The 11854-nt window shown below is 40.4% G+C and overlaps 1 protein-coding gene and 1 non-coding gene across 2 annotated transcripts; one reads left to right on the top strand and one right to left on the bottom strand.

Moving 5' to 3' along the window:
* The first annotated feature begins 2856 nt into the window (after nucleotides 1–2856).
* Nucleotides 2857–3255, top strand: LOC130962899 (uncharacterized). The gene has a single exon (XM_057889054.1). It carries the CDS (start codon nucleotides 2857–2859, stop codon nucleotides 3253–3255), a length of 399 nt encoding a protein of 132 aa, XP_057745037.1.
* Nucleotides 3256–10865: 7610 nt separating this feature from the next.
* On the bottom strand, nucleotides 10866–10973 carry LOC130963877 (small nucleolar RNA R71). The gene has a single exon (XR_009079994.1). It is a non-coding gene; the product is annotated as a small nucleolar RNA R71 (small nucleolar RNA).
* Nucleotides 10974–11854: the final 881 nt, after the last annotated feature.

Below are 11854 nucleotides of genomic sequence, written 5' to 3' on the forward strand. Positions count from 1 at the left end.
GATACCCCAAAATAACTCAGAGAAACCATCGTCTATCCTACTCAGAAGACCTTTCTTGAAGACCTCGAAGTTCAAATTAGATGCTTTTGCAGGCACATACTCTTTTGAAATAGACGACCGAGTAGTAAGCTTCAATCTGAATGGAGTTATGAAACACCCTCCAGAAGACCGTTCTATCTTCCAGTATGACATCATAGATGAAATCGTAGCTGAAGTTCACGGGAAAGAGTTTGAAGATAAGTACATAGGACAAGATCCAAGTGTGGGGAATTCCGAGGACAATGTAGGTACTCTACCACTGCCACCAGTTCCAGATAATCCAGAGCTAGACCATGACTAGAAGTTAGAATTGAAACTGCTCCCTCCACACCTCAAATATGCTTACCTTGAGGACAAGCAGAAGTTTCCAGTTATCATTGCATAGGACCTCACTTCTTAGCAGGAAGAGTAGTTACTTAGTGTGCTGAGGAAGCACAAGAAAGTAATTGGGTGGAGTTTAGCAGACATACTAGGCATCAATCCTCAAGCTTGTGAGCACAGGATATTTTTAGAAGAAGGAGCAAGACCTGTTCATCAACCCCAAAGAAGATTGAACCCCACTATTTTAGAGGTTGTCAAGAAGGAAGTGACCAGACTATTAGAGGCAGGTATTATCTACCACATCTCAGACAATGAATGGGTGAGCCCAGTACAAGTGGTGCCCAAGAAGTATGGAGTCACTATAGTGAAGAATGAGCATGGAGAGCTCATAGCAACCAGAGTAAAGAACGCTTGGAGGGTCTGCATTGATTACAGGCGTCTCAACCAAGCTACTCGTAAGGATCACAACCCTCTTCCATTCATTGATCAAATGCTAGATCGCCTGTCAGGTAAATCACATTATTGCTTTTTAGATGGTTACACAGGCTATTTCCAGATTCATATAGCTCCTGAGGATCAGGAAAAAACTACCTTTACATGTCCTTTTGGGACTTATGCTTACAAGAGAATGCTCTTTGGCTCGTGCAATGCACCAGCTACCTTCCAAAGGTGCATGATGAGTCTTTTCTCTGATCTTATTGAGGATTGTATGGAGGTTTTTATGGATGATTTTGGCGTTTATGGTGATTCTTTTAACCTTCGCTTGGATAGTTTATCTAGAGTATTAGATAGATGTGTCAGTACAAATCTTTTATTGAATTTTGAAAAATGTCATTTTATGGTTAAACAAGGAATCGTATTGGGACATGTTGTATCTAATACTGGTATTTTTGTAGATCCAGCAAAGGTGGATGTTATTTCTAGTTTGCCTTACCCCTCCTCTGTGAGGGAAGTCCATTCGTTCCTTGGCCATGCAGGTTTTTACTGAAGATTCATTAAGGACTTTAGTAAGGTAGCACTTCTCCTATCCAGATTACTGCAGAAAGATATTGAGTTTGAGTTCAGTGAGGATTGCAAACAAGCGTTTGACAAGCTGAAAACCGCCCTGACTCAAGCTCCAATTGTCAGAGGACCAGACTGGAGCCAGCCATTCGAAATCATGTGCGATGCTTCCAACCATGCAATAGGAGCAGCACTGGCTTAGCGTGAAGGTAAGGACCCTTTTGTTATTGCTTATGCGTCTAAAACTTTAGACGATGCTCAGTCCAACTACACTACTACTGAAAAAGAGCTTCTTGCTATTGTTTTTGCTCTGGATAAATTTTGAGCCTATTTAGTTGGTACTAAGGTAGTAGTGTATTCAGACCACGCAGCTCTAAAGTATCTATTAGCTAAAAAGGAATCCAAACCAAGGCTTATACGTTGGATACTGCTGCTACAAGAATTTGATTTAGAAATAAAGGATAGGAGTGGTATCCAGAATCTAGTGGCAGACCACTTAAGTCGCCTTGAACACATTAAGGATGACTCCACTCCTATAGCTGATAATTTCCATTTGATAACCTACAAGCAGTATCTGAGGTAATCCCTTGGTATGCACCTGTAGCTAATTATCTAGTTAGCCGTACTTTTCCTCCACACTTTACTAAACACCAAAGAGACAAGCTGAAAAGCGAGTCTCAATATTATATATGGGATGACCCATATTTGTGGAGATGTGGTGCTGACCAGGTAATTAGAAGGTGTGTGCCTCAATCAGAATTCCAGTCTATTTTAGAGGCATGTCACTCATCTGAGAGTGGAGGACATTTTGGCCCTTAAAGAATAGCTAGAAAAATCTTAGACTGTGGATTCTGGTGGCCCACCCTTTTTAAAGACACTGCAGAATTTTGTAAATCTTGTCCCCCATGCCAAAGGTTTGGTAATATATCCCAGAGGGATGAAATGCCTCAACAAACTATGCTTTTCTGTGAAATTTTTTATGTTTGGGGCATTGACTTCATGGGTCCATTTCCAAATTCTAATGGCCACCTCTATATATTGTTAGTTGTAGACTATGTTTCTAAATGGGTGGAAGCAATTCCTACCCGTACTGATGATGCTAACACTGTTGTTTCCTTTGTTAGAAACCATATTATTTGTCGCTTTGGATCACCACGAGCAATCGTGAGCGATCAAGGCACCCATTTTTGTAACAGGAGACTAACAGGATTACTGAAGAAGCACGTGATCATTCATAAAATAGCAACAGCCTACCATGCTCAGACTAATGGACAAGCCGAGGTGTCTAACAGAGAGATCAAGCGCATTTTACAGAAGATAGTCAAACCTCATAGAAGAGACTGGAGCACCAGACTACAAGATGTACTCTGGGCATACAGAACAGCATACAAGACACCCATTGGGATGAGTCCTTTCCGCTTAGTCTATGGAAAGGCTTGTCACCTTCCAGTTGAGGTAGAGCACAAAGCTTTTTGGGCAGTAAAGGAATGCAACATGGGATTTGAGAAAGCCGGAGCTGAAAGGAAGTTGCAACTGCAAGAATTGAAGAGCCTTTGCCTAGAAGCTTATGAGAACTCAAGACTGTACAAGGAGAAAATGAATGCTGTACATGATCAACACATCAAGAGAAAGGAGTTCCAACCAGGGGATTTAGTCCTTCTTTATAACTCTAGATTGAGGCTCATGCCAGGCAAACTGCGATCAAGGTGGGAAGGTCCATATAGAGTCGAGAAGGCTGAACCGTACGGAGTTTTCCATCTAAGTCACCCTTCAAGCTCTGAACTCATCAAGGTTAATGGACATCGCTTGAAGCTCTACCATGGTGAGAAGGCAACGAAAAACAAGGAGTTAGAGATCTTCCTCCTGGAGGATCCACTCGCAACTGAAAACTGAGCTACTGAAGCGTCTAACTTAAGGACGTTAAAGCAAAATGCTAGGTGGGAGACAACCCACCACGGTATGATCGTTCCTTTTCTTCTCCTTCTCTTCCCTCATCTATAACTCTTCCCCATACTACTGCCTCTATCTTGCACATCATCTGTATATTGCATTTGCATAAAAAAAAAATTCTTCACGCGACGCGACCGCACCATTGATGCGTCCGCATCACAGGTGGATTCGAGAATATAAGAAAATGAACAGAGAGTCACGCGAGAGCGTGGCTGGAGGCGTGCCTTTGGCATAAATCATCCCACGCGACCCCGTCGCTGACGCGTCTGCGTCAAGTGCCAAAATTAGCCTCCCACGCGTCCGCGTCACTCACGCAGCCGCGTGCCCTGGAATTCGACGTAAAATGGGTGCACGACCGAAAGTTGTGCTACAGTGGTGATGGATCGGTGCTGAACGCACAAATTCTTCCCACGCGGACGCATGGCTCAGGCGTCCACGTCATATCCTTCTAATGGCCACTCACGCGATCGCGTCACTGAACATTTGGCAAAAATAAAAATTCGAACAGAGAGTTGTGCGAGCGCGAGGTTGCCCTCGCGCTAGTAGCATAACATGTGTCACGCGTCTGCGTGACCGACGCGTCTGAGTCGATTCACTTAATGCGCATTCGCGCGAACGTGTCACTCAAGCGTCCGAATCGCTTGCGCCGCACAGCTTATCCTAATTTGCCACATATCTTATCTTTCTCTTCCCCCAATCCTACTTTTTTTTTCCCTCCCTTTCTTTCTTCCCCCCTTCTTCCTTCCTCCCTCATTCTCACCTTCTACTCTTTCTCTCTCTCACCACCATTATCGAGGTTTTTCTTTTCTTCTTCCCTCTTTACTTTTCTATTCTTCTTCTTTATTTATGTTTTCTTCTTCCTTTCTCTTTCTTTTTACTTTCATTGCATATGTTTTCCTTTTCTTTCCTTTTTATTAGTGTTGGAAATTTATTTGGTCATTATGGTTTGTTTCATAATTGTTTGGCAATTATATTTTTAACGAGGTTGTTTGCATGTTCAATTTATTATTTTCATTGGATTATTTACCATGCATGCTATGTGTTTGTGAAAAAGTCCATGTGGCATTATGCATTTTTCTACATTATCCTATTCTACTATTCAATGCATGCCTTTCACAAATTTCCTTTACTATTTTATTAATTTAATTTAATTGCCAATATAAACATGATAGTTTTTTACGAAGTGATGCTTGATCTATGCTACTCATGCCCTTGCCGGCAAGCCAATAATCATCTTGCATCTACTTACCCTATCATGCACTTGTTCTATTCCCTTTCTTGATCTTTTCATATGTTGTCATGACCATGTGTTTATTTCATTCATCTTTACCGTGCACTGATTATCACTCACTCAATTCCCTTCCTTGCTTTATATCTTTGGATTTAACTCACTTTCTCTTTCCTTTTTCAGAATGGCCACCAAGAAAGGCAAAGAGAAAGCTACCCCTAAACTCACTGCAAGGAAAGGAACAAAGAGAGCATTAGTGGCAGAGCCTTCTTCAACTGCTGTCAAGCCCTCAACAAAAAGAATTAAAAGGATTATCAAGGTTGATGAAAAGGAGAGAGCCTTCCCAGCAAAGGACACTGCACGATTTCCAAATCGCTATTGTGAGCAGATGTTTCCTATTCTAGCAGCTCAAAATTACAACAATGAACACCTTCTTATCCTTCTGCCTCGTATTGCTGAATTTGTTGAGCCACAAATTGCACAAAGACATTGGGGATTCTTACAGAGACAGCCACGACAGATTAATATTTCTTGGGTTGTTGAGTTCTACTCCAACTTCCACCTGCCGACTCTGCAGTCCATTTATTTACGCCAGAAGCAAGTCCCCATTACAGAAGAGGCCATACAGCAAGCCTTAGATCTTTCACCTGGTCCAGAAGGATTAGACGCCTTTCAGAAAGCTGCAATCAAGCGCCAGGCATACACCTTTGACTGGGACACTATTCTCAGAATTATCGCTCAACCTAGCAGCAAATGGATCTTTGGATACCATCGTTCCTATCCTAAGGGAATCGCGGCTTCCGCACTTACCTTAGAGGCTCACGTATGGGCACAGATTATGTCCCATTACGTCTTTCCGAGTACTCATGAGTCCTCCATCACCGCAGACATGACCGTTCTACTATGGTGTATCCTCACAGACCAGCCTCTTAATTTACCAAGACATATCCGGAATGCTATGGAACATGTGCAGATCACGGGCAACCTACCTTTCCCTGTATTGGTCTCTGATCTTATCTCAGCAGCCGGAGTATCCTACAAAGCTGGAGACACCAAAGCCATTCTTCCACGGGATGATCAGTATGTCCCTAACGGGAGATATCTCAGGCCACAACTTGCCACTACCAGCCAGTCCACAGAGGATGCTGCAGCCCCTCCACCATCTACTAGTCAGCTGCTGCACTAAATACTGAAGCGATTGGACCAACAAGAAAAGAAAGCAAAGCTCCGAGAGTGCCGCAACCACCGCCGTTTCAAACACCTCAAGGAGCTACTTACAGGCAATCACAGACCCAATGACGATCCAAGCACTCCGGACTCCACTTCTTTCACCAGCACATGGAGCCACGACGGTCCCGACTGTGGAGACACTGCCACCAGCCCACCACTATTCTTGACAGATGGCACCGAGGACGGTGCAAAACCTTAAGTGTGGGGAGGTCGGTCAGTACCTGACTTTCAGAGGTAATTTTTCTTCCCTAAACACCAATAAATTAGGATAGTTAGTTAGTTTTTCTTTCTTTTAGAATAGGATAAATTACATAGTAATAGATTAGTTGCATGCATGTTCTACTTGATTGAAAAGACAATAAGTTTCTTCTAAAACTCTATCTTTGGAACAAAATTTCACTAATTTTAATTAAAACTCTTATGTTAAATTTGCTTGAAGTTGTATTTGGGATCATGAATTTTAAAGCTAAAGAACACACAACCTGTGAAAATTGAGCCTTTATGCATGGTTACATTATTTAACCATATTTATTTTATTCTTTTGTGTTTACTTCTCTATGATTGTAACCTATATTTTGTCCCATCCTATATGTCTAATGTTTAATATATTTATATGCTGCATATGATTGAGGCCATTAATTGTTTAGCTCACTTATCCAAATTAAGCCTACCCTTTCAATTACCTTTGTTAGCCACTTTGAGCCTTTAAATCCCATTTGATCTATAATCTACCACATTACTAGCCTTAAACGGAAAAATAATTATATACCCCAATTTGAATCTTTGGTTAGCTTAAGATAGAATTGTGTGTGCTAATTGAGTATGGGAAATTATAGGAACAAAAGATAATAAGGGGATATATCATGATAATATAATAGGAATTTGGACACCTACTCATGTGAAACTATGAAAATCAAAAATCCATGTGCATTGATAAGCTATGTTGATTTTGAAAAAAAAATAATAAAATAAAATAAAATAATAAGGGGACAAAATTTGCCTCAATGTTGAGTTAAGAATTCAAAGGTCAATGCATGTAGGATAAAATTAAAATAAACAGTTGATACATGAGTATGGAATATGAAAGAGAATTCTGGGTAGCTAGGTACGAACTCCATAGTTATATAAAATACATAGGTTATTGATGAGCGGATAATTTATATACTTTTTGGCATTGTTTTTAGTATGTTTTTGATAGTTTTAGTTGAGTTTTTAGTATATTTTTATTAGTTTTTAGTTAAAATTCACTTTTCTGGACTTTACTATGAGTTTGTGTGTTTTTCTGTGATTTCAGGTATTTTCTGGCTGAAATTAAGGGACCTGAGCAAAAATCTGATTCAGAGACTGAAAAGGACTGCAGATGCTGTTGGATTCTGACCTCCCTGCACTCGAAGTGGATTTTCTGGAGCTACAGAAGCCCAATTGGTGCGCTCTCAACGGCGTTGGAAAGTAGACATCCTGGGCTTTCCAGCAATATATGATAGTCCATACTTTGCCCAAGATTTGATGGCCCAAACCGGCGTTCAAAGTCACCTCAAGAAATCCCAGCGTTAAACGCTGGAACTGGCACCCAAATGGGAGTTAAACGCCCAAACTGGCATAAAAGCTGGCGTTTAACTCCAAGAAGAGTCTCTACACGAAATTGCTTCATTGCTCAGCCCAAGCACACACCAAGTGGGCCCGGAAGTGGATTTTTATGTCATTTACTCATTTCTGTAAACCTTAGGCTACTAGTTATCTATAAGTAGGACCTTTTACTATTGTATTAGAGGACTTTTGGTAGCTATCTTCGTTTTATGCTATCTTAGATCATTGGGAGGCTGGCCATTCGGCCATGCCTAGACCTTATGCTTATGTATTTTCAACGGTGGAGTTTCTACACACCATAGATTAAGGTGTGGAGCTCTGCTGTACCTCGAGTATTAATGCAATTACTATTGTTCTTCCATTCAATTCCGCTTGTTCTTTGTCCAAGATATCACTTGTTCTTCAACTTGATGAATGTGATGATCCGTGACACTCATCATCATTCTCACTTATGAACAAGGTGACTGACAACCACTTTTGTTCTACAAGCAACCAAGGCTCTAGTGAATATCTCTTGGATTCCTGATTGCACGATGCATGGTTGATCGCCTGACAACCGAGTGCTCGCCTGACAAACGAGCCAACCATTCCGTGAGATCAGAGTCTTCGTGGTATAGGCGAGAACTGATGGCAGCATTCAAGAGAATCCGGAAGGTCTAACCTTGTCTGTGGTATTCTGAGTAGGATTCAATGACTGAATAACTGTGACGTGCTTCAAACTCCTAGCAGGCGGGGCGTTAGTGACAGACGCAAAAGTATCAATGGATATTATTCCGGCCTGACCGAGAACCGACAGCTGAATTCCGCTATGCTGTGACAGAGCATATGCAATCGCTTTCACTGAGAGGATGGGAGGTAGCCATTGACAACGGTGAAACCCTACACGAGCTTGCCATGGAAAGGAGTAAGAAGGATTGGATGAAGACAGTAGGAAAGCAGAGAGACGGAAGGGAAGGCATCTTCATGCGCTTATCTGAAGTTCCTACCAATGAATTACATAAGTATCTCTATCTTTATCTTTTATGTTATTTTCGTTCATCACCATATACATTTGAGTCTGCCTGACTAAGATTTGCAAGATGACCATAGCTTGCTTCATGGCAACAATCTCCGTGGGATCGACCCTTACTCACGTAAGGTATTACTTGGACGACCCAGTGCACTTGCTGGTTAGTTGTGCGAAGTTGTGTAATGCCATGGAATTGAACCACCAAGTTTTTGGAGTTCATGACCAGGGATTATGAGAGTTGTGAAAAGTATTGTTCACAATTTCGCGCACCAAGTTTTTGGCGCCGTTGCCGGGGATTGTTCAAGTTTTGAGCAAGCTTTTGGTAACAATGCCAGGGATTGTTCAGTTTGGACAACTGACGGTACATCTTGTTGCTTAGATTAGGTACTTTTTTTTTCGAAATTCTTGAAGATGAATTCTAGAGTTTCATGATGATTTGTTGAAATCTGGCTGGCTGAGAAGCCATGTCTAATCTCATTGGACCGAGGTTTCAACTTATCATCACAAGAGCTTGTTGATTTTTATCAATCTTGCTTTTGGAGCAGTGATCTGCTAAGGCTTGGCTGGCCTTTGGCCATGTCTAGTGTTTTGGACCGAAGCTTTCTTTGAAAGCTTGGCTGGCTGTGAAGCCATGTCTAATTCCTGGACCGGAGTCTTAGACTAGCATTGCACTGATTCCTGGAATTCTCATTAAGAATTTTGATATCTTTTTCCACTTAATTTTCGAAAAACACAAAAAAAAATAAAAAAAAAATTTCATAAAAACCAAAAATATGTTATGTTTCTTGTTGAGACACTAGTCTCATCTTAAGTTTGGTGTCAATTGCATACATTCATTCATGTATCTTAAGGATCTTCAAGTAATTCTTGATGATTTCTTACTCTGATCTTTGAATTCTTTTGGCTTGAGTGTTTATGCGTCTCATATAGTGTCAGTAGTATACAAACTGCTAAGTTTGGTGTCTAGCATGCATTGTTATTTCATTCTTGTTGCATTTTGATTATTAAAAATCCAAAAATATTTTTTAATTTGTGTCTTTTCAAGTCAATAATACAAAGAATTGAAGATTCAGAACATGCTGCCGAGGAATTATACAGAAAAAGCTGAGCATTCAAAAATGCCCAGTGAAGAAGATAGACTGGCGTTTAAACGCCAGCCAGGGTACCTGGTTGGGCGTTTAACGCCCAAAGAGGTAGCATTTTGGGCGTTAAACGCCAGAATGGATACCATTCTGGGCGTTTAACGCCAGGATGGCAAAGGGGGAAGATTTTGTTTTTCAATTCATTTTTTTTCAAGATTTCTAAGCTTTTCAAAATCAAATCTTTTTCAAATCATATCTTTTCAATCAAATGTTTTCAAAATCAATTCCTTTCCTTTTTCAAAGATACTTACTAACAATTAATGATTTGATTGAACATCTCAATTATGTTGCCTTTTCTGTTGAGGAAAGGTTTAATGTTTGAATCATATCTTTTCTTGTTAGACAAGTCATTGATTTTCAAAATCAAATCTTTCTAATTAATTTTCGAAAAAAAAAATTGTTTTCAAAACATATCTTTTAAAATTGTTTTCAAATCAAATTTTTTTCAATCATATCTTTTTAATCACATCTTTTTCAAAATAAGTTTTCAATCAAATCTTTTTGATTTCTGATTTCAAAATCTTTTTCAAAAATCACTTGATTTCTTTTCCACTTTCAATTTTCGAAAATTATCAATCAATTTTTAAATGTTTTTGACATCTTTCTAATTAATTTTCGAAAATTCTCTTCCCTTCTTCTCACATCCTTCTATTTATGGAGTACTACTCCTTCTTAATGCACAATTCGAACTTTATCTCATCAAGTTTGAATTCTTCTACCTTCTTTCTTCTATTTTTCTTTTCCTCTGACACCTCAAGGAATCTCTATACTGTGACATAGAGGATTCCACATCTTCTTGTTCTCTTCTCTTTCATATGAGCAGGAGCAGAGACAAAGGCATTCTTGTTGAAGCTGACCCTGAACCTGAAAGGACCTTGAAGAGAAAGCTAAGAGAAGCCAAAGCACAACTCTCTTTAGAGGACCTGACCGAATTCTTCAAAGAAGAAGAACACATGGCAGCCGAAAACAACAACAATGCCAACAATGCAAGGAAGGTGCTGGGTGACTTTACTGCACCTACTCCCAACTTCTATGGGAGAAGCATCTCTATCCCTGCCATTGGAGCAAACAACTTTGAGCTTAAGCCTCAATTAGTTTCTCTAATGCAACAGAATTGCAAATTCCATGGACTTCCAATGGAAGATCCTCATCAGTTTTTAGCTGAGTTCTTGCAAATCTGTGACACAGTCAAGACTAATGGGGTTGACCCTGAGGTCTACAGACTGATGCTATTCCCTTTTGCTATAAGAGACATAGCTAGAATATGGTTGGACTCACAACCTAAAGATAGCCTGGACTCTTGGGAAAGCTAGTCAATGCCTTCTTGGCAAAGTTCTTTCCACCTCAAAAATGGAGTAAGCTTAGAGTGGAAGTCCAAACCTTCAGACAGAAGGATGGAGAATCCCTCTATGAAGCTTGGGAAAGATACAAACAATTAATCAGAAAATGTCCCTCAGACATGCTTTCTGAATGGAGCATCATAGGTATTTTCTATGATGGTCTCTCTGAACTATCCAAGATATCTTTGGATAGCTCTGCGGGAGGATCTCTTCATCTGAAGAAAACGCCTGCAGAGGCTCAAGAGCTAATTGAAATGGCTGCAAATAACCAATTCATGTACACTTCTGAAAGGAATCCTGTGAATAATGGGACTAATCAGAAGAAAGGAGTTCTTGAGATTGACACTCTGAATGCCATATTGGCTCAGAACAAGATATTGACTCAACAAGTCAATTTGATTTCTCAAGGTCTGTCTGGAATGCAAAATGCACCTGGCAGTACTAAGGATGCTTCATCTGAGGAAGAAGCCTATGATCCTGAGAACCCTTCAATGGAAGAGGTGAATTACCTAGGAGAACCCTATGGAAACACCTACAATTCTTCATGGAGAAATCACCCAAATTTCTCATGGAAGAATCAAGAGAGACCTCAACAAGGTTTCAATAACAATAATGGTGGAAGAAACAGGTTTAGCAATGGCAAGCCTTTTCCATCATCTTCTCAGCAACAGACAGAGAGTTCTAAGCAGAATACCTCTGACTTAGCAACAATGGTCTCTGATCTAATCAAAACCACTCAAAGTTTCATGAATGAAACAAGGTCCTCCATCAGAAATTTGGAAGGACAAGTGGGTCAGCTGAGCAAGAAAATTACTGAACTCCCTCCTAGTACTCTCCCAAGCAACACAGAAGAAAATCCAAAAGGAGAGTGCAAAGCCATAACCATGGCCGAATATGGAGAGGAAAGAGAGGAGATGGACGCCACTAAGGAAGACCTCAGTGGGCGTGCACCAACCTCCTCTGAGTTCCCCAATGAGGAACCATGGGAATCTGAGGCTCAAAATGA

This window comes from Arachis stenosperma, chromosome 2 (genome assembly GCF_014773155.1).
Source record: "Arachis stenosperma cultivar V10309 chromosome 2, arast.V10309.gnm1.PFL2, whole genome shotgun sequence".
Taxonomy (NCBI): Eukaryota; Viridiplantae; Streptophyta; class Magnoliopsida; order Fabales; family Fabaceae; genus Arachis; species Arachis stenosperma.

Bases quoted from the DNA above. Each gene is read 5' to 3' on its own strand.
- LOC130962899 (XM_057889054.1), top strand. From the start codon at position 2,857: ATGGGATTTGAGAAAGCCGGAGCTGAAAGGAAGTTGCAACTGCAAGAA.